This window comes from Emydura macquarii, unplaced genomic scaffold, assembly GCF_026122565.2.
Source record: "Emydura macquarii macquarii isolate MOO-44397 ecotype Brisbane River unplaced genomic scaffold, CSIRO-AGI_Emac_v2 contig_1254, whole genome shotgun sequence".
In the NCBI taxonomy this organism is placed as follows: domain Eukaryota; kingdom Metazoa; phylum Chordata; order Testudines; family Chelidae; genus Emydura; species Emydura macquarii.
The window spans coordinates 9,784,301-9,806,895 of NW_027131391.1; the positions used below are offsets into that span (position 1 = coordinate 9,784,301).

Here is a 22,595-nt window from a genome sequence, read left to right on the forward strand (position 1 = left end):
CATGTTATAAACCAGCCTGCGCTGCCACCCCAGAGCTGCCCGCCCAGCTGACAGACCTGGCCGGGCAGGCCTGGCGGAGCTGTGAGCAGAAGGGCATCTTGTTGCCCTGAGCCACGCTACAGGGCGAGCAGCGCTGGGAGCCCCAGTGCAGCCTGGACTGGAGCAGTTAGGCCTGCTTTGTGCGGGTGTGTAATTGTGTGTGAGTGTGTAAGTGTAATCTGGTTGAGCCCGCCGGGTGTCTCTGTGTGCGCGCTCTGCCTCCCTGGGCCCCTGCCCTGTATCTCACCCTGTGCGGACTTGGTTGTGTCTAACAAATGCTGACGAAGGGTTTCCACCTTATTTGCCAGGTGCGAATTGCTGAGTGCGTGGCACGGAAGGATATTAATGCCAGCCTGTCCAGTGCCGGACTAATGGCCCGGGGCAGCCTGCCCAGACGCAGGCCTGGTGACACAGGCCAGGGCCACACACCACACCCAGCCAGCAGCCCGGGGCTCGCACTCAGGACCCAGCCCCGACTCCTAGGCTGGAGTAGCGGGTGGGGGAGAGGCGCTGCAGGCCAGGTTGAGGTTCATTTGTACAGGTGTTGGGGGCCCGGGGCTGGAGTAGCAGGGGGGTGTCTGCATGGCAGGATCGAGGGGCTACGCAAGGTGCCCAAGACCGGAATGGGGGGGGAAGCAGGGGGCAGAGAGAAGGGTACGTACTGGGTAAGGGTTTTACATAGCTCAACAGCAACCCCTACTGGCCGACCTCAGAAGTGGTATTAACAGGCTCCAAGAGGGGGCCCTGGCCAGGCCTGCCAGTGACAGCAGGACAGTGATGGGGAACTCGTCCAGACTGCATGGGGAGCGCTTTCCCCTCTGCGAGCGAGCAGGAAACCTCTGGTCCCACGGTGCTGCGTGTCCGAGCCTGCCCCGACGGCCAGGGGGCTTCCAGCAGGAGCTGGGGGGGGTCTCTCGGGCACCGATCCACCAGCCTCAAAGCACCTCACTTTTTACAACTATTCCAGGCCCCAGCTGAGCACCTTGTCCGGACCTGCAGCGCTGCTTGCTGTGCCAGCCCTGCTGCCCCGTTCAGCCTTCCCGTCCTGGCCCCAGCACGGCCCCCCTCGCAGGTGGCAGCTGCAGTGCTTATCTGTCTCTCTGCCAGGTGCAGAGACACCAGGAACTTAATGTGCCTTAATGAGGCGAAGCCCTGTAGGTGAAGGAGACCGAGGTGCCAGACGTTGAAATTAGCCTGGCTGAACTGGGTTTAATTGTTCTGAGCCGCCGCACGGCACCAGCCGTGTTCATTCATTTGCAGTTGGATCCCACAGCCGGGCTGCTGGGGGAGCCTTCCTCGCTCTCCTGCGGGAACGGGGGGTGGTCTGTGGCCAGCCCTCTGACTCGGGTCCCCTCTGCTCTGGGGAGGCTTCCAGCCACAAGGGCCTCTTCTGAGGGCATCCCCAGGATACTGCCGCTGCCCAGGCCCCTTGGTGCCAGCTCTCCTCCTCCCACATCCCTCACGGCTGGGAATGGCCCAGGGCCGCCCCTGCGACATTCCCAGTGCTTGCCGATGCCTTCCACCCTCCCCTGCCGAAAGCTACGTCCCCACGTCGCTGCCTCTCGCCCCGAACCCTGCCACCCTCCACACCCCCGCTCTGCAGATGCCATTGCCATGGTCTCATGCACAGCAGGAAGCATGGCCAAGGCCCCTGCGTGCTCCTTCTGGCTCCCACTTCATCACTAGTAAGAAGGGTCCGCAGGGGAGACGGCCCCTGCCCACACCTGCCTCCACCACCCAGGGCAGCTGCACAGGGGCAGAACTGAGCCCTTCCCTTGGCGCTTAGCAGCTGTGCCGGTGATTCCCCAGTCAGAAGGAAATCCAGCCCCTCCCCCATGGCTGGGCCGGCTCTGCAGGGCTAATGGGACCAGGGCCGGCCCCTCCCCCATGGCTGGGCCAGCTCTGCAGTGCTAATGGGACTGGTGCCGGCCCCTCCCCCATGGCTGGGCCGGCTCTGCAGGGCTACTTGTTAAAACAGAGCAAAACCTTCCTTTCGTCCCTCAAGTCAGGGCTGTGGGCGATGCTCCCAGGGCCAGGTCGGGAGAGGACAGGGCTGTTTTCAGTCCCTTTAATGCTGGCTGCCCCCTCCCTCCTGCCCTAGGAGTTTTCCCTGCCCCTTTCCCTAGCCCCACAGGCACCTGTCCCCACACCTGTCCAGGTCTGTTTCCAAACTCCTAACCCCACACAGGGCTGGGGAGTCACAGAGATCCTGCACTGGCCAGGCAGAGCCTGGATAACAGGGTTACTTCCCAGTAACTGTTGTTCTTCGAGATGTGTTACTCATGTCCATTCCAATCTAGGTGTGTGCACACCCCGTGCACTGGTTCCCGGAACTTTTTTCCCCTTAGTAAGCCCCATAGGGTCAGCTCAGGTGCCCCTGGAGTGCCACACTCATGCCGTGGTATATCAGGTGCCGTCGGCCCTGCGGGCCCTCAGTGCCTTCTTTTTGCCAACTCCGATAGTGGAGACGGGGGGTGGGTGTGGAATGGATTTGAGCAACACATCTCGAAGAACAGCAGTTACTGGTAAGTAACCCTGTTTTCTACTTCGAGTGCTTGCTCATGTCCATTTCACTATAGGTGATTGAATAGCCATACCTGGGTAGGAGTCATCGGCGAGCTGCTCTCAGCAGCACAGCCCTGCCGAAGCCCGCGTCCTCTCTTGCCTGCTGCACGATGGCGTAGTGGGACGTGAAGGTGTGGACCAACGACCAGGTCGCTGCTTTGCAGATGTCCTGCAGGGGCACTCTCTCCAGGAAGGCCACCGACGAGGCCTGGGCTCTGGTGGAGTGCGCTGACACAGGTCCTGGAAGCGGCACCCTCGCCTGCTCATAGCAGGCGGTGATCCAGGCAGAGATGCACTGGGTGGAGACAGGTGAGCCCTTCATCCGGTCTGCCACTGCCATGAACAGCTGCGTGGACTTCCGGAACGGCCGCGTCCGCTCGATGTAGAAGGCCAGGGCACGTCTGACATCCAGCGAATGCCATCTCCGCTCCTCCTCCGAACCGTGCGGTTTTGGAAAGAACACGGGGAGGAAGATATCCTGGTTATAGTGAAACTGGGAGACAACCTTAGGCAGGAAGGCCGGGTGGGGTCTCAGCCGCACCTTGTCTTTATAAAAGACGGTGCAGGGGGGCTTCGAGGTCAATGCTCTTATCTCGGAGACCCTCCTAGCCGATGTAATGGCCACCAGGAAGGCTACCTTCCACGAGAGCACGAGCAGTGGGCATGTAGCCATGGGCTCGAAGGGGGGTCCCGTCAGAGCGGTGAGGCCCAGGTTCAAATCCCAGGGAGGCACCGGGTCGCGGACCTGCGGGTACAGCCTCTCCACGCCTTTGAGGAACCTGACTGACTTGGGGTGCGAGAATAGTGACCTCCCTCCCATCAGCTGGTGGAAGGCCGAGATGGCCGCCAGGTGCACCTTCAGGGAGGCCAGAGCTAGACCCTGCAGCTTCAGGTGGAGCAGGTTCTCCAAAATCGCCTGTATGGGCAAACGGCTCAGTGGGACACCCCTGGACTCTGCTTCCACTTGGCCGGTACACTACCTGAGTGGAGGGTTTCCTGCTACCCAGCAGAACCTGTTGGACCTGCGCCAAGCAGGCTCTCTCTCCCTCCGTCAGCCAGAGAGTCTCCAGGCCGTCAGGTGAAGGGAGTCCAGGCCGGGTGCAGCAGGCGACCCCGGTCCAGGGAGAAAAGGTTGTAACACCTCGGGAGCAGCAGCGGCAGGGCGATGGACAGGTCCAGCAACATACTGAACCAATGTTGTCTCGGCCAGGCTGAGGCGATCAGCATCACGTCCGCTTTGTCTCTCGATCTTCAAGAGGACTTTGGGCAGCAGCAGAATGGGGGGAAACGCATACAAGAGGATGCCCGTCCAGTCTACGAGGAACGCATCGGAGATGGAGCCCAGCTCATGACCCCGGAGCGAGCAGAACCTCGGGCACTTCCTGTTCCAAGACGACGCGAACAGGTCCAGTTGGGGAACACCCCACTTGCAGAAGATAAAAGTTATCACCTCCGGGAGCAGTGACCAGTCGTGGCGGGGTAGAAACGACCTGCTGAGGCGGTGCGCCTCGTCGTTCCTGACCCTGGGAGGTGAGAGGCAGATAAGTGGAAGTCGTGCCTCACCGCAAGGTCCCAAAGTCGAATGGCCTCCTGGCAAAGGGCCGAGGAGCGCGCTCCCCCTGCCAGTTCATGTAGAACATGGTCGCTGTGTTGTCCGTGAGGACCTGCACCATCCTGCCCCTCAGGAATCTGAGGAACACCTTGCAGGCCAGGCGGACTGCCCCCCAGCCCACATCAGAGGCATCCGTGATAAGAGTTATCGATGGTGCCAAGTCTCTGAAGGGAACACCCCTCAGTACCTCCCCTGGGTCCCTCCACCAATCCAGGGAGCTCAGGACCTGTGGGTGAACCGTGACCACTCTGTTCAACGAGTGCCTGGCTGGTGCATACACGGAGGCCAGCCACGCCTGGAAAGGCCTGAGTTTGAGGCGAGCCAGCCTCATTACATACGTGCAGGCCGCCATGTGTCCCAACAGCTGCAGGCAGTGCCTGGCTGTCGTCGTGGGGGACCCGTGGAGGTTGTCTATTATGGCAGCCATCGCCTCGAAGCGAGGCTGTGGGAGGAAGGCTCTGGCCTGGGTGGCATCCAGGGAGGCCCCGATAAAGTCTATGCGCTGCACCGGGGTGAGAGTGGACTTCTGCTCGTTGATGAGCAGCCCCAGTCTGGTGCATGTCGCACAGGTGAGTTCCAGGCTGTTTCTCACATGGGCCCTGGACCTACCCCGGATCAGCCAGTCGTCCAGGTAGGGGAAGATCCGAACCCCTCTGCGGCGCAGGTGGGCTGCCACCACCGCCATGCATTTTGTGAACACCGGGGGGGCAGACGAGAGGCCGAAGGGTAGGGTCGAGAACTGGTAGTGGCAGCCAGCTACCACAAACCGGAGGAACCTTCTGTGACCAGGGAGGATAGAAATGTGAAAATATGCATCCTTTAAGTTGAGGGCAGCGTACCAGTCCCCTGGATCTAGAGTGGGAATGATGGAGGCTAGGGAAACCAGACGGAACATGAGGCGTCTGATGAATTTGTTCAGATGGTGGAGGTCTAATATGGGCCTCAGGCCCCCCTTTGCCTTGGGAATGAGGAAATATCGTGAGTAGAACCCCTTTCCCCTTTCCTGTGGGGGAATCTCTTCCACAGCTCCGAGGTGGAGGAGAGAGTTCACCTCCTGTACGCGGAGTTGCTCGTGAGAGGGGTCCCTGAAGAGGGACGGGATAGGGGGAGAGTCCAGGGGGAAGGCCGTGAGTTGGATTACACCGAGGACCCAGCGGTCTGAGGTGATGTTTTGCCACTCGGTGTGGTACGGCCTGAGTCTGTGGGTGACCGGAAGGGTCAGATCCAGTGGGATGGGGAAAGTGCCACCCTCGGGCGCACCATCAAAACTGCCGCCTGTTATTATTGTGCCCCTTGGCTGGGTCTTGTTGGGGGCCCGCCGAGGACCCCTGGCGGTCGCGGCAGTTAGGCGGCCTGTATCTGTCCCGACCCCTCCGGGGTTGAGCGGGTCTGGGAGGCGGCCTAGGGGCAGGCTGGGGCTGGCGCTGGGCTTGCGGCGAGACTGACGCTTCGAGGCCTGCGGGGTGTAAAGCCCTAGTGACTTCAAAGTAGCCCTGGAGTCTTTGAGGGTGTGCAATTTGTCATCTGTCTTCTCCGAGAAGAGGCCAGCGCCATCGAAAGGCAGGTCCTGGATGGACTGCTGGGCCTCGTGACAGCCCCGAAGATGCAGCCAGGCACAGCGCCGCATCACGATGCCCGACGCCATCGCCCTGCTAGCGGTGTCTGCTGCGTTGCTGCTGACTGTAGGGCCGCCCCTGCCACCGCAGCGCCCTCCTCGATGACCGTGGCGAAGCCCGCTGCCTGGTGTTGTGGCAATCCCTGCGCAAACCTCTGCAAGGAGGACCAGAGGTTCAGACTGTAACGGCCGAGGAGCGCCTGGTGGTTGGCGACCCTCAGCTGCAGGGCCCCCGTGGAGTAGACCTTGCGGCCAAAATGGTCCAACTTTTTGTTATCCTTATTTTTGGGGGTGTTGGCCTGGGCCCCCTGCCTGTCTTGCTGGTTGGCGGCATCAACCACGAGAGTCCCCAGAGCAGGGTGGTTGAACAGGAATTCAAACCCCTCCGCAGGAACATAATATTTCCTCTCGGCGCCATTAGATGTAGGGGCAACCGAGGCAGGGGTTTGCCAGAGGGTCTTGGCCAGCTTCCAGACGCTCTCGTGCACCGGCAGGGCGACTCTGGATGGCCCCGCCGACCCAGACACACCAAAGAGGGGGGCCTCCTCCTCAGAGCGCTCCTTGTGCTCGAGGTTCAAGTTGCTGGCCACCCTCTTAAGCAGTTCCTGCTGTGCCTTAAAGTCAGGCAGGGGCGCCCTGTGGTCCCTGGCGGCCGCATCGTCCGGGGAGGACGAGGAGGATTGTGGGAGGGGCCCCGTGGAAGGACCCTCACGAGGGTCCGATTCCTCCTCGGAGGAATGGCCCTTGTCCGGCTGGCTCGGATTAGTGGACCAAAATCGTACCCTGGCCCATCTGGGTACCCCAGGGCCCCCAGTAGGGCCACTGCCATGGTCCTTGAGGCCACGCCGGTGCCGGCACTGGTGCCGACTGGGAAATGTCCGGATGAGCGCGGGACCCCGAGCCACTGAAGTGGTGCTGACGAGACTTGTGGCCCCGGCCTGCCCTCGTCGATGACCTGCTCCAAGATGACGAGGAGGAGCATCGGTGCCGATGCCTGCGGTGCCGGCGGGGGGGCGAGCGATTGGAGGAGCTGGAACATGATCTCCGCCTGGGTGCTGAGGTCTTGTGATGGTGCTTGCCCCTAGGAGAACGGGAGAGGTGCCGGCCGTGATGTCTCCGCCCTGGCTCCAACTCCAAAGATCTCGAGCGGATCGAGACCAGTGTCGGATGCATCAGGTCTGGTCGGGCGCTGGGATCCACGCCGGGCTGCATGCCGGTGATCGAGACCGGTGCCGTGCTGGACTCAGTGCCGGGGTACGAGATCCCGAAGTGCGATCCCCACGTGAGGTGGAACTGTAGCAATGTCGCCTCGCGCTGGAGCCTCGAGACCGCCCTCAGTGCCACGGCGTCAAGGAGCTCGACGACTCGGAGTCGGAGCTGGGAGGGGAGCCCGCACTCTCTACCCTCCGTGACCGTCTGGGGGGAGACCTGGACACCTGCCTCGACCATCCACTGCGGTAACCCAGCGTGGGTTTACCCCGAGACGCCTGCGCCCTTGGCCGAGGGGGTGAAGGAGACATGGGCATGCCCATGAGGGCGCGTGCCGTAGCAAACGCCTCCGGCATCGACGGTCCTTGCAGGGGCGCTCCCCCACCCCCAGGAATCAGGGGAGGCTCCCTGCGAGGAGATGCCGGTGCCGGAGTGATCTCAATGGCACGTGGCTGGGGCATCTCCTGACTAACCGGCAGCGCGGGGGAGTCCTTGTGAGCGGCCTCCTACTGTTTCTTCTTCCTCGGCACCGAAAGTTGCTGGCGAGACGACTCCAGTGCCAGTGGGGCGCTGTGCACCAAGGAGACGCTTGGTGCTGCAGGGGATCGCGCTGGTTCGGAGTCCGGCCGGAGCGCAGACTCCATCAGGATGGCTTTCAAGCGCACGTCTCTCTCCTCCTGGGTCCGCGGCTTGAAGGCCTTGCAGATTTTGCACTTCTCCTTGCGGTGCTGCTCCCCGAGACAACGGAGGCAGCGGTCGTGAGGATCGCTCACAGGGAAGGCTTTGCCGCAAGCGGCATAGCCTTAAAACGGGTTGAGCCAGGCATGGCCCAACCTTAAGCCCCTGAGGACTATCTCCTATTGTTCTAACTCTAATACCTAACTATTCAGCTAAACTGCTGTACTTCACACTATCTACTATCAACAACAACGATGAAGAGCGGGGAGGCTACTTGCTGTTAGCAAGAGGCAGACGTTCCAGCAACCGTCAACGGGCAGAAAGAAGGGACTGAGGGCCCTCAGGGCCGGCGGCGCCTGATATACCGCGGCATGAGCCCGGCACTCCAGGGGCCGCCTGAGCCGGCCCTACGGGGCTTGCTAAGGGGAAAAAGTTCCGGGGACCAGTGCACGGGGCGCGCACTCACCTATTCTGGAATGGACACGAGCAAGCACTCGGTAGAGGTCATTGCTACGCCAGGTGCCCCACCGCCGCGCTGAGAGCTCCGCGGCCCGCGCTGACCCACATTGTTTCCCTGTGCTCCCCCGTCAGTCTGTCGCCACCTGTTGTCTCATCTTAGGTTGCAAGGGCCAGCTCTTTATTCCGTGTTTGTACAGCGCCTAGCACGCCAGCTGTCCAGGAACACACAGAAATAACAGTAGCCTTTCTAGGTCCCTCTTCAGGGCAGAGCTAAGGCCTGTGGAAGCCAAGCTAGTCCTGGAAGCTCCCAGCCCATGGGCACAGCCAGGCCCCTGCAGGAGAGCCAGGGCTGAAGAGTTACGTTGGAGCTACAGCTCCCCAGTGCCTTGCCACCGCAGCAGGCTGGGGCTTTCATTCCCTGGAGCTGAACTGCTGTTAGCAATGGGGGCAGAACTCAGGGAGGAGGAGCTCAGTGTGGACAAGAGCGCTGTGCTCTGTCTCTTGTCCTTCTGCATGGGCACCGTTTGGATGTCACAGCATTTGGATGACACCAGAGATGGAGCCCTGGAAAGGTGCACCGTGTTCCTTACCATGCAAATGCAGCCTCCTGGAGAGACCCTTGTAACGAGCTGGCCTCTGCTGGCTGGAATTAGAACTGCTCAGCTGTGTGTCAGCCTCTCTATACTGCTCGCAGCTATTGGAGCTTCTCCTTTAACTCAAGGGGTCTGTGCTTTTGCAGCAGAAGTATTTCCCACCCCTCACCCCCACACACAATCACTGTGAAGTCCTAGCTAATCACAGTTTTGTTAATGAATTGTATTTATTCCCTTTCTGGGATCCTGATGGTGCAGATCCCTGGAGCATCACAGGATTGGAAAGACACGGGCAGGCATGTGATGTAGGGGTGGGGAGGCAGGAATCCTAGTCGCTGCTCCCAGCTCTGCTGCAGACTCACTGTATGACCTTGAGCAAGTCACTTTGCCTCCGTGTGCCTCCGTTTCTTTATCTGTAAACTGGGGCTAATGATACATTCCTCATGGGGGAGATGTGACATTTAAGTCATCAACGTTGGGAAAGCGCATTGAGGAGTTACACCAGATGTGTCAAGGTGCTTCCATAGCCCTCTTCGTTACTGCCCCTGAGCACCTCCCAGCCACTAAATGTACACAGAGATGGGAAAACTGAGGCACAGGGTAGATTAAGTGAGTTGGCCAAGGATTCACACAAGGATTCTGCAGCTGAGTCCGCAACTGAATGCAGGTCTCTCAAATCCCAATCCAATGTCCTGTCCCCTAGCTTGTCCTTCCACTCACATTCCAAGAAGGAGCATTATCATGGCATCAGTGTCCTGGCTTTCCATTAAAAAATGTTGGACGCTGAGCATCTAAAGGGTTAAAATAATCCAAGGGGGGAACCACCTGCCTGTAGAAGGTCTGGGCATGGAAGCGTGGGGTATCAGACACATCCATTCCTGCTATTAATGAGGCTACGGCGAAATGGGGCAAATATGCTGATCTTCGCAGCTCATATTATTCTATAAAGATCCTGCCCAGAACATGATCTGGGGACTAAATAGTGTTCATGTGATGAAAATCTGCTTGAAAATCTGGGGAGAACTGTAATTTACTAGATTTTTAAAGTGGAAATCAAGCCAGAAAGGCTGGGGGTGGGGGTGGTGAAGGAAATGGCGTTTTGCTACCTCTGTCCTTCTGTGAAGATAATAAAGCTGGAAATGCAGCTAACCCTAAAGAGCAGGATCAGAGACCCAAACTCCTCTGCCCTGGGGAGGGACTGGAACATCTGGCACAGAGAGAGATCCTTTGTTCCTCCCCTGCTCCATCTTGTACTCACGTAGTGCCCACTGTGCCCCTAGTGACGGGTGCATTGGGTGAATATAACCTGGTGCACGACCAAGAACAAAGCACCACGCAGGAGAGCTGCACTGCAAGGGTTTTTGTCACCACAAATCACAGCACGGTGACAAAACACAACGAGGAGTAAACACAGCCTTCCGCAGGCTGAGGCATGCTGACCTGGAACCCCATCCCCTTGGGTGGGATGCCCCCCGGCACTGGGATGTGTGCCCCGGAGTATGCACCACCCTCTGCACATCCACAAACACACACATCCTCACACACATCCACAAACAGCCACTCACACTCTCACCCACGCCCATCTGCAAGAGGAGGTGCACTCAGTCACACAGCCTGCACATCCACAGGCAGTCATCATCACACCCTCCACAGACACACACCCACACACCAAACCAGCATGCACAAATGCACACTCAGACCTCAGACACACCCGTGCCCATGTAGGACACATCCACATTCCAGGGAGTCTGCACCACTGGCCAGACGTCAGGCGTTTTACAGCTGTTCTGTCGCAAACCCTGCCTCGGGCTCCCTGCAGCGCTCCGCTTCCCAGCCCTTCCGCCTGGGAGTCTACCGCTGCTGAGCTCCTCTGGAGTCACCCTTCTGCTCTGGGCTCCAGCCTACCTCTTTACCTAGGGGCTTCTGCACCAGCCTTCTTCTTGGCTAAGCTCAACACAGCCTTCTCTGGACCCGCTGCTCAGCCAGGTCCCAGCAGCTCCCCCCAGGGAACCCCCACCAACACCCAGCCGCTTCCTTCCTTCTTCTCAGCTCCTGGCTGGCCAAGGGCACCATCAGGGAGGCAGCGAACGAGACACAAGTGAACTGGACCCATTCCTCTTCAAGGGATCCTTCAGCCTGTGCCCAGCCCACCGCCCCTCCTGTTCACACTTCCCCTGCCCTCTGCAGTCACGTAACAGTTATGGCTCCCACGGCGTTTGGGTGTCTTTCACCGTGGACGCTAACAGCTGGGCAGAAGCAGACTCAGCCACACTGGCTGCTGCCCGCACAGTGGAGCCCTTGGGAAGGAACGAAGGAATTTTTAAAAGAGCAAATTCACTCCAGCCCCCTGAAAAGCCGACACGGCCCTTCACTGAGACGGCCAATAAAGGCTGGGTCATCTCCTAATGCCTTTTTATTGCATCCAGATGGGTCTTTAAAATCAACTCCCCGCTGCCCGTGGCCTCTGTCTGGCCCAGGCATCGCCCTTGGCACACATCCCTCATTGCTAGCCCCGGAAGGCCAGAGTTCTCTTAGGCGCGTCTACACTGCGATAAAAGACTGATGCAGCCGACGTTGCCTTGCCGGACTATAAACGTGCAGTGCGGCCACTTGGGCTCAGGTTGGACCTCAGGGCCTGAGTCTGAACATCTACGCTGCAATTTGGTAGCCCCACAGCCCGAGCCCCGTGAACCCGAGCCAGCTGACCCAGGCCAGCCATGGGTTTTATTGCAGTGTAGACGCATCCCTAGAGGCTCCAGCTGGGCTTGGGGACCCATGGCGGTAGGTGCTGTGCGTATGGCGAGAGACAGTCATGTCCCTAAAAGAGCTTACAGCCTAAATGAGCAAGGCAGACAAGGTGGGAGGAAGGGCATATTATTACTCCTATATTACCGGGGGGGGAGGGGGAACGGGGGATCACTGAGGCACAGAGAGATCAATGGATGTGCCCAAGGTCATACAGAACTTCTGTGGCAGAGCCAAGATTTGAATCCAGGTTTCTTCCACCCCAGGACAGTGCTTTCACCAAGGTTCCCCTCCTAGTCCTTCTAATCCAATCACAAACCTGCCAATGCCACCCAGTTTTTCTAGCCCTCTTCTCCATAGAGATCTTTCAATTCCATCCATTTCTGGAGCCACCCCTTTCCACCTAGATCTTCCATTCCTCCCACTTCCAGACCTTCTCCTCACCTATGGAGTCCTTCCACCTTATGCATATTTGCAAAGTGCTTTGAGATCCTGGAATGGAAATCACTAGGGAAGCACAAACCATCTTGGCCATCACCAGGGTTCAGAGTAAACATCCAACTAAGATGGGTGGAGCAGTCCACACCTCTCTCTAAGCTCCTGGTCCATGACTGTCTTCAAGCTCACATCCATCAAGTTTTCTTCATAACAAGAAAGGTGATAATCTTTTTTTTTAACCTTATATTCTGCAGGAAAGAGCAGAAATACCAAAATCCTGTGGAGAAGACCCAAATCTGGGCTGTAGCAAAGAGTCTCATGGGTTTCCAGGGCATGCATTAGTTATTCTCTCACACACAATTGACTTGACTTTACTTACATTCCTCAGCTTTTCCCTACACTGTCAACCTTCCGCAGCAGCCAGCCAGATGTTAGTAGGAATAATGATAACTGCACTTCTCTGGTGCCGCTGAACTGAGGGTCTCCAAGTTTGTTACGTATATGAAGGGCACCCCCAACAGCTGGGGAAAGGGAGGCACAGTGAGACTATGGCTGACCTGCAGTGAGAAGCAGCACATTGTTTCCACCCTGTTTTTCCTGGAAGAGTCTATGGTTGACCGCAGAACCAGTCGCAGGATGATGTCAGAAACACTAAGGTAGCGAAAACTGAGCTATTGAGAGAGGCTGGGGTTGCTGACATCTGTTTAACTCCAACACAAACCGTCAGAATAAAGATTCTGTTGCTTGAAGATTCAACATCTACCTCCAGCCCCTTTAATTAAGGGCAGCTTTAACTCATCAATTTTAATGGAAGCTGAACTGAGCCCGTAATGACAGAGAAAGCTCCCGATCCAGGTCTTTAGTCCTCCAGGGAGACCTCCACCGAAAACAGATACAATTTTGCTCATATTCTTAAAGGTCACAAAGCTGTTTTTTTCCTTGCAGGTTGCAGTAAAGTGATTTGTCCAACATAAGAACGGCCTTAGTGGGTCAGACCAATGGTCCATCTAGCCCAGTATCCTGTCTTCCAACAGTGCCCAGTGTGAGGTGCTTCAGAGGCAATGATCAGAACCTGTAATCAGCAAGTGATCATCCCGTCACCCACTCCCAGCTTCTGGCAGTCAGAGGCTTAGGGCACCCCGAGCTTGGGGTCGTGTCCCTGACCATCTTGGCTAATGGACCTAGCCTCCAGGAACTGCTCGAGTTCGTTTTTGAATCCAGTTTTACCTTTGGCCTTCACAACATTCCCTGGCAGTGAGTTCCCCAGTTTGACTGTGCATCACACACTGAGTCAGTAGTGGAGCTGGGAGCAGAACGCACAGGGGCGGGGGCAGTCTGGTTAGCATAACAAAGAGATGAAGGGGTGATGTGCTCCCTAGATGGGGAACAGCTGTTTGACGCTTGGCCCTTCCACCTAGCAAGCAAAGGTCTACCATGATCTGGGCCGGAGGTTGAACCGAGACAAATTCAGACTTGTTATCAGCGAGGGTAATTAACCATTGCACCAGTCCCCTGGGGGTATGGGGGAGTCTCCATCACTGGCCGTTTGTGACTCAAGGCTGGATGCTTTTAAAGGGTGGGCTCGAGTTCAAACAGGAATGATGGTGGGGCAGGTCTCTGGCCTGCCCTAGGCTGGAGGTCAGACCCAGTGATCACAATGGTCCCTCCGGGCCCGGGAGTCTCTGAGCTAGAACACGCTGCCTGTCTGAGCACACTGCAGGCCACCCCGCAACCCCAGCAGCTCCTGGCTGAGCTCAGCCACTGTCACAGGCTCCCCAGCTGCCAAGCAAGCAACTCCGTGCCTGACCACTGGCTTCAGCGGCGTTTGGCTCAGGCCCTCAGCACACCACCCAGCCTGCAGCAGCGAGAGGCAGTCCCCAGGCTTGGACTGGTCCCTGGGAACAGCGAAGCTGGGCGATGTAGCCCTAGGCCAGGCTAATCTGCTTAGCATGCGGGCTCAGTCAGCAGCGAGGATGAGGCCATCCTGATCATTAGTGCTGCATTAATCATGCTCCTCTGCCAAGGGAGGTGTGGGGCAAGGCTGGGGCTGGCGTGGAATATTTATTAGCCAAGGCAGAGTTTGTCTCTGGAAAATACAAGGCACCTTTTTACCCAGCTACTGAATGGGAAACTCAGCTTGCTCCCGGGAAGACCAAGCACAGACTCAATGAGTCTGCATTGGAACGCCAAGCCAAGCCATTTCTCTAGCAGGCTTCCCACTGTGTCCCGTTGGTACAGGCCATGCCAGGGGCCTTTACCCAGTCGCTCCGTGCTCAGCTCTGGATTTGCTTTCCTGCACCTGTTTCTCTGTTGCTGGGGTGCAGAATGGGGCTTCTGCCTGCCAGGCTAAGTGGGATCTTCAGCTTGGAACTTGCCACTTCCGTACAACTTCCTCTTGCTGGACCTAGGGGAGACTTGGAGGCCTCTGTCACTTCTCTCCCATTGCTCTCCCCCAACCTGATTTATGAGGGAAATTAGGTCTCTCAACACACCAAATGAGATCCAGCAATGAAGAAAGGGAGGGATGAAGGGGGAATCTGATTTAAATAACACAGTGAGAGGCAGATGGGATGACCCATTTCTGCCTAGTAACGGGACTGTGAGTGGAAGGCAGGAATCCCAAGGCATTGATGAAAACATGTTATGGCAAAGTCTAAAGTGAGGGGATTTTTTCCGGTGGGTGTTAACAGCTGAGAATCCAAGAGAGGGGCTGAAGAGAAATACAGGCTAGGAAGGGAACACTGCAAGTAATGAGAGAAGTGGAGGCTTTGAGAAAAGAAGCACCACATTGCAATATTTTTGTGCAGGAAATTCCTTCCTGACCCAAGTGATCAGCTTGTGCCCTGAAGTTTGAGTATTGCTAGCTCCTTATAAAATGTGCATCGTGAACCGGCAAACAAGGGAGGACTAAGAAGCCCTGACTGGATTTCAACTCTCGCCTCCCAGCCCCCGCTGCTCTCCATGGTGCTGATGTCTCACAAATGATCAAGGTGGCTCTTGACCCAGGTGTGTGCTCACCGAGGTAACCACTGCCCCTTGTGTTGATCTTCCAGAGATGGATTGTTTTCCCAGGTTTTAAAAATAACAGTGTTTGCTCGGGAGCTGTTATAACATTTTCCAGAGGCCTGAGATCAATCAGGCCAACCCTCTCAGCAGATCATCCTCTGTGTGTATTCTTATGTGTCTTGGACTGCTGGACATGCTTCCTTTGTAGGAATGGCTGTTTGATGGGATGCAAAGCTTTACTGGGGTTCAAACCGGCTACTCCTATCTCCTCACCACTACCCTGCAGGAGGCCTTGGTGCAGCTGAGAAGAAACAAGTGTTGGTGTCAGAGCCAGGCTGTCGCTACCGCCCTCTCACTTTCAGGGCTGCTGTCCCCCACCTCTTTCCCCTTTAGTGTAAAAAAGTTAACTCCTACGTGCGTTACAGAATACGCCACTAATCAGCTGAAAATCCTAACCTGTGATTTGCAGGGAGAGTTTATAAAAGACTTTTAGTCTTTGTGTACCAGCTAAATTCCCTGAGATCCGAGGCTCTTTCCTTCCACACACACCCGTGCGCTACATTATTTAGAAATATTCAAGCAGTGTGAGGGCTTCTTCCTCTGCATTTGATACCAGGGAATTTAGGTCAGCATCTCTTTATTTTCCCTTTGTTTTGCAGCCTGGTTTTTCTGGAGCCGTGCAGGCAAACCCCACTTTTCCTTTCATTGTCGCTTCAAAAATAAAGTCAACTCCTCTCCTCGGGGCAGGCCCCACATTGAAACAAACAAACAAAATAATAGAATCAGATCAGCCTATCCACTTCTCCTGAGTAAATTATTGACTGAAAAAAGTGTACGTAAATGTGACAAACAGAACCATCATTCTAGGACAAACCCTCGTCAAGAGCTAAATTTAATCTCCAGGGGTTTTGCTGCCGGGGCTGTGCAAACACAGAGCAGATAAACAACTCTGCTGCTGAATTTATTAAATGACATATGCAAACACTCCGCTGCAAACCCTTCTGTGAATCAGAAGGTGGGGAAAGGGGCCAGGCAGAGGGAACAGCCTCCTTGCTTTTTGTGTGCATGTCCTCGTGCCCTCCATCAAGGCCTGAATGATGGACAAGGAAAATTAAATATTTCCTGCTCCCAGCCTAGCTCAGAGGCAGCCTGGTCAAGTGTCTATTAACCTAGCATTGCAGCAGCTCCCTGCTCCCCAAACCTCTGCATTCAGGGACAGCAAAAGCTGCTAAGAAGTGACAGCTGATTGAAGGAGCACATGCCACAGAGCTGGTATTATTTATGTGCCAACTACTCAAACACTGAGGGAGAGCTGCCAGGCTAGTGTGAACACAACTCCCAGGGACATGTCAGCAAACAGGACAGCTGTGATCAAAGCAGAGGAAGACTGGAGCTCTCCCAAATCAAGTCAGATCAGGATCCACGGCTGCCAAGAAATTCCCTCTGACATGTCATGAATGGCTTCCACCTGATATAGCCACTTATCTATGAGACAGATCAAGCCAAGTAAGCGAGTAGCATGTCGACAGTCACACCTCCAGTATGGGGGAAGAAGGGATAGTGGCTGTGCAATACTTCCTTGCCCTCCTGCACTGCAGCCTGTGCAAAAGGCAGATGCCACCTTATGTCCCCTTTACTCTATAGAGCACACGTGGTAGACTAGGGAGGATAGGGCCCCTAGTGTTTAGATATAGCAGAGGGGTGCGGTCATGTCTCAGTGCTGGGGATTCCTTTATGGTGCATTTAATACTTCCTGTAATGTTACAATAACAAAGTGCTCTTTATTCTTTTTAACCCACCTCAAAAAAAACCCAACTGCACCTCCGAGTGCTTTGAATTTTTATTAAAACAAATGAGAAAACAATGGTATCTTCAGAGTACAACAATCCACGGGAATAGAGAAAAGGCCTTTCTGTACAGGACCCCATCCCAGGGAAAAGGCTCCTTTATCCATCTGAATTTCAGACACGTACACTTGCAAATGGGAGGAGTTTCAACGCACATCAGGGACCTTTTAAATAAAAGCATTCAAGGATGCGCTCTGCTAAAAGCTAGGATATACTATACTGAGCCAAGGGCTGACTCTCTGGGCCGAATCCACCCTGCCTGTAACTCGACTGAAGTCACCACAGGGCTAGATTCAGTCCTCTGTGATTAAACTAGGTTGTTGAAAAAAATAAAATAAAAGGCAAGTTAATTGTGTGGGTTAAAAAATGACCATGTTTGCTCAGCATTGCCAAGAGTGGGCAGCGAGGACACAATTTTTAGTGTTGCTTAAATAAGAACAGCCATACTGGGACAGACCAATGGTCCATCTAGCTCAGTATCTTGTCTTCTGACAGTGGCTGGTGCCTGATGCTTCAGAGGGAGTGAAGAGAACAGGGCAATTAAGTGAGCCATCCCATCAGCCAGGCCCAGCGTCTGGCAGTCAGTCTGAAGAACACCCAGAGCATGGGGTTGCATCCTTGATCATCTTGGCTAATAGCCACCAATGGATTTGTCCTCCCTGAATTTATCTAATTCTTTACTGAACCCAGTTACAGTTTTCACCTTCACAACATCTCGGGTTCCACAGGATGTGCATTGTGTGAAGTATTTCCTTTCGTTTGTTTTAAGCCAGCTGCCTATTAATTTCATTGGGAGACCCCCGCTTCTTGTGTTACAACAGTGCTGAATTAGGAAGGAGAGCGGGGTGTGGAAATAACTCCTTGTTGGCCTTGTCTCTACAGGGAAGCAATGCCAACAATTTATAACTGGCTGTTCCAGGGCAAATCTCAAGCATAAACAAGGTAAACTGCAATTTGGATTGGTCTTAAAACCAGGCTTGACTTCACTGGGATTAGGCACGACCTCCAAGTTGACCACGTGTCTAAGTGTCTGCAGGATCATGGTCCAGAGCCCAGAGCCTCCAAGGTATTTAGGCTCCTAACTTCCACTGAAAATCAATGGAAGCTAGGAAGCGCAGCACCTCTGAGGATCTGGACCTACATGCACCTGTTAAACACTGGTATGAAATGCACGTTTCACACTAGCCCCAGTGTCACAGCTGCAAGCTTGGGCTGAAATGCTGGCTCCACTGAAGCCAAACAGCAAAATTCCCATTGACTTCACTGGGGCCAGGATTTAATATTTCAAGCCGAAATGGGTGTTGGTTCTGAGTTTCCATTGCACCGCCCCTTGGATCACCCCAAGAGTGCTTGCCCAACCTTTCAGACTTGCAGTAAACACGACTGTAACACTGAGCCACTGGTGAGTGAGATGAGCAGGGAGAGACAGTGGAAAAGCATCTTTTACGAAAACCTTTTGATCCCCCCCCTTCCCTTTTGTCCCTTTACGGTCTCATCTCACACTGCCCCTCTCTACAGTAGGGAACCAGACGGGGCTCCCTCAGGGCCAGGCTAGAACTTGTGAATTGGCCAGAGGGAGGTGCTATAGAGAAATACAATCCAAAGGCTGGATGGTGCTGCCACAGCCTTAGCCTACAGCTGGGCCTGGAAATCAGCCCCTCACAGCAGGTCACTTTTCTGCTCTTATAACTTGAAAATGGCTAAACAGTCCTCCCCCTTTAAATTTAGCATCTCTGTTCCTGAACCACACCCGGATCTGCTGAGGTTACAGCCCTGAGGAAGCACTAACAGCCAATCTACAAACCCCTAAAGAGCAGGATGTAGGATGGAGACTCCAAACAGAACTTAACCCCAGTCACATGAACTGGGCCGGCTCAAGAGAAAAGCAAATCTGTAGCCCATGGCTATTGTGACTTTGGAGCCTGCTCCAACCTCTGGGGTGCTCCACTGCTATCTGCAAGCGTTGCTGCAGGGACCATGGGGGTGTTCTCAGTGCTCCGGGGGTGGTAAGAACATTTATACAAGATAGACAGTTAACATCCTGCCATTAACCTTCATGGGGATATATGTTAGAGACACGCCAACTCTAGCGCTCCGAAGGCTGTGTGGTTGGGGGGAACAAAGACCAGCCATCCATACGCCCCTGATGCACTTGTCAGGCAGGAGACATGCAGCATGGACAAGAGGACACGGGGAGTCAATGCTGTTTGCATGGCACTGCCCAGTGTCCCCGTCATGAAGAAGATCTCCTGGAAACACGAGGCTTATTGACACGGTGCATTCAAGGAGCGCACCAGCATTAACCCTTTAGAAGCTGCACCGTTCAAAGTGGCTGGCAGTCAGACGCAGCCCCATGTAAGAGTTGAATAGTGTATTTCTTTCTATGTAGTGAATAGAACCACCAGGGCAGTCACACTTTATGACAGTGCAGAATGAAACAGAGAACAACAAGGGGGTGAGCTTACGGGGTAATAGCAGCTTATGGGCGGGGGGGGGGGGGGGGGGGGGGGGGGGGGCGCGCGGGGCTGGGTGTGTGTGTGTGTGTGTGTGTGAGAGAGAGAGAGAGGTGGCAGCAGAGGCCATTACACAAGAACAGGGTGCATTGGATATGGCGCTGTCAAGCCTGGGGGAAGTAGTAAGCGATTTCTAGCCCCAGTCCCCTCCAACCACTCATCCCTCAAAGCAGAACACAAAGCAGGACCTGATAGGGGTGAATACTAGCAAAGGAGGCAGGGTGCTAAGGACACATGGCCCAGGAGTTAGTCCTCTCCTCCCACAGTACCAGCGGACCAAGGTTTTTGCTCCTTCCAAGAGCTGAGGGTGCCACTGACTTCTTCGACAGAGCTGCCTCCACTCCCTCGCTAAGAGAGAACTACTTCATTTCACAGCCAACCCCACTTCGGCTGCTTTAGGACTGAAGCCTGTTGCTTGGCTCTGTACTGCAGCTGCCACAGGATGCGAGTGTTCACAGCATGCTCCTTCAGGGACTGAAAACCACGGGCTCTGCCACAGCCAGAGCAAGACTGCTCCTGGTATATGTGCTCCACGGGACTCGGCCACAAAGAGAAGCTGAGACTGCACTCAGTGGAGATCCCGCTCATTGTGCACTGTTACCAACCCTGCCAGGGGAGTAAAAAAGGAGCAAGGGAGGTGATTTGCAGAGAGGCTGAGCACCTGCAGCTCCCATTAACAGGAACTGACACACTGGATCAGATCAGTACTCCATCTAGCCCATTTCCAACAAGGGCCACTGCTAGATGCTTCAGGGGACAGAGAAAAGAGCCCTGCAGTAGATAGGTATGGGATAACCAGGGCCCATAAGAAATTCCCTCCTGATCCACAGTATTTAAAGGTCAGCTTCTCCACGCAAGCATGAAGGTTCAGATCTCCTCCAACACTCAGTTACTTTTTAGACGTTTCCTGCTTGAATTCTGGTTGGTTTTGTATCCAGATAAAGATATAATCCTGCTAAATTACTGGTGTCAGCGTCTTCTTGTAGCGAGGCATTCCAGAGGCTCATTACTCACTGTGGGGGAAAATATTTCCTTTGATCACTGCTGAATACGCCACTTTTCAGTTTCATAGACAATGCCCTTGCTCATGTGTTATACAGGAGAGGGTGGATCTTCCTTCTCTATCCCCTTCATTATTTTGCACACCTTTGCCATCTCCCCCCATTAGACTGTTCTCTAAGGTAAACAGCCCGAGTCTTTTCAATCGCTCCTCATACGGAAGTCATTCCAAACCTATTCCCCTGCCTTGCTCTGAACCCCTTCTACATCTGTTAGATCATCTGACATGACCGGACTCAAACATGCTCTCCTAGGTGAGGCTATACCATTGATTTATGGCATTGCATTACACCATTCTGCATGTCATGAATGGGGGCTACAGGCAGGCAGCCCCTCTGAAAATCAAGGGCAAGTCCTGTAAGGTTTGGGGACGTGGAAAGGGTAGCACAAATCCCACCCCCATCCCCGGAACTGCCAAAGGTGTCACATCTCCACTGGCGGGAGCGCACATTATTTGTGGCATTCCCTAAAGCAGGGCCTGGAAGGGAAAGGAGCCCACACTGGCCTGCTTTCCATCACCCAGGAGGTCACACGACAGTCATGACCAAATATAAATGCTGCTTGAAAAGACTGCAAGAGACGGCAGAGTTCAGCATTATAAACAGGAGAAGAGGGTAGCTAATTAACCTACAAAGGGGATTAAGAGAAACTAAGCTAGAGAACATCCTGTTGAAATCCGCGGACAGCTGACGGACCAAGTCCACCGCACACAAGCAGCATCTTGTCCCAGACTGCACCCAGCCAGCAGGTAATGGGGCTCCACGCCTGGCTCCCCCAGCCAATGGGATGTGCCTCTGTGTCCTGGCTGAGAGAGGTTCTGGCTGGCAGGTGGCTGGTTCGGTGGAAGCAGCAGTGCAGGATGGCTGGGTCACCTCCTAGAGTTCCTCGAAGAAGGCCACGCGGGACTTGGTGCTCTGCAAGGTGAGCTGCAAGAGAGTAGAGAGAGAGGCTGAAGAAAGCTTGACCCGCTTTCCCATGCTGCCCCAGTGCGTTCGGGGGGACTGCACCAGACCACGTGAGTTTAGGTTTATGGGCCTGATCCACAGAAATGCTGAGCACCTGCATCTACTGGGGAGGTCCATGGGTACTGCTGGTGTTCAGAGCCCCACAGGATCAGGCCGAACTTTAGGAAATCAAATCAAGTCCCAGAGAGCATTGGGCTGACCGGCTAATGCAACCAGGGAGGAATCCTTTTCCATAGGTTTCCGCCTGCGTGAAAGCAGCTCTTCCTGGCAGCCCAATGGAGGGGGCATCAGCCATGATCCAGACAAGAATCTCCTCGCTCACTCATCCAGCCTATTTGATAACTGGGCAACAAAAGGCCCCAGACCACAACAGATCCTGGAGGTCAAAAATGAACAAATGGGGATAGGGTGCAGGTCACAGGGTCAAAAGGATAAATCAGAAGGGCCCCTGAGCAGAGAACCTTGGAGAACTCCCAACTGCTCTGTGGAGTCCATGGTGCCACTGGACACCACCTAGAGCAGCTCTGCCTGGATGCGTCAAGGAACTGTAAAAAAGGCCCCACAGTCACAAAGGACACCCACAGCCATGGGGATCCAAGCCCTCCCTCCAGACATAGGTAGAGCACACTCAGACACCTGCTGTAGCAGCCCAGGGAATTCCCCATCATTCAGCCCAGAGAGTATCCTGTACCCAGGATTCCATCTAGCCAAGACAGCATGAGGGAGGTGGTGCAGGAAGAGCATTTAAATGAAGCGCCATTGGAGGAACATCTCAGAAGCTGAGTCCATCAACGAGACCTACTCACTCCTATCCAGACAATAATTCTAGACGACAGCTCCCAGCTTGGGTCGTCTTCACCTCACCAATGACAAGAACATAAGAATGGCCATACTGGGTCAGACCAATGGTCCATCTAGCCCAGTATCTTGTCTTCCAACAGTGATCAATGCCAGGTGCTACAGAGGGAATGAACAGAACAGGTCATCATCAAGTGATCCATCCTGTTGGCCATTCCCAGCCTCTGGCAAACAGCAACCCCTGCCATCTGGCTGATAGCCATTGATGGACCTGTCCTCCATGAACTTATCTAGTTCTTTTTCTGAACCCTGTTATAGTCTTGGCCTTCACAACATCCTCTGGCAAAGAGTTCCACAGGTTGACTGTGAATTGTGTGAAGAAATACTTTTTTGTTCATTTTAAACCTGCTGCCTATTAATTTCATTTGGTGACCCCTAGTTCTTATATTATGAG

At 54.9% G+C, this 22,595-nt stretch overlaps 1 protein-coding gene across 5 annotated transcripts in view; it reads right to left on the reverse strand.

Annotated features, from left to right (window-relative positions):
* Positions 1-19,496: 19,496 nt before the first annotated feature.
* NF2 (NF2, moesin-ezrin-radixin like (MERLIN) tumor suppressor) overlaps positions 19,497-22,595 on the reverse strand; it is a 69,514-nt gene continuing 66,415 nt past the window's right edge. For all 5 annotated transcript variants that reach the window (XM_067550245.1, XM_067550248.1, XM_067550244.1 and 2 more), the window contains one exon: positions 19,497-21,304. In XM_067550245.1, coding sequence (XP_067406346.1) covers positions 21,254-21,304 — 51 coding nt within the window. In that variant the 3' untranslated portion in view covers positions 19,497-21,253. The remainder of the gene's footprint in view (positions 21,305-22,595) is intronic.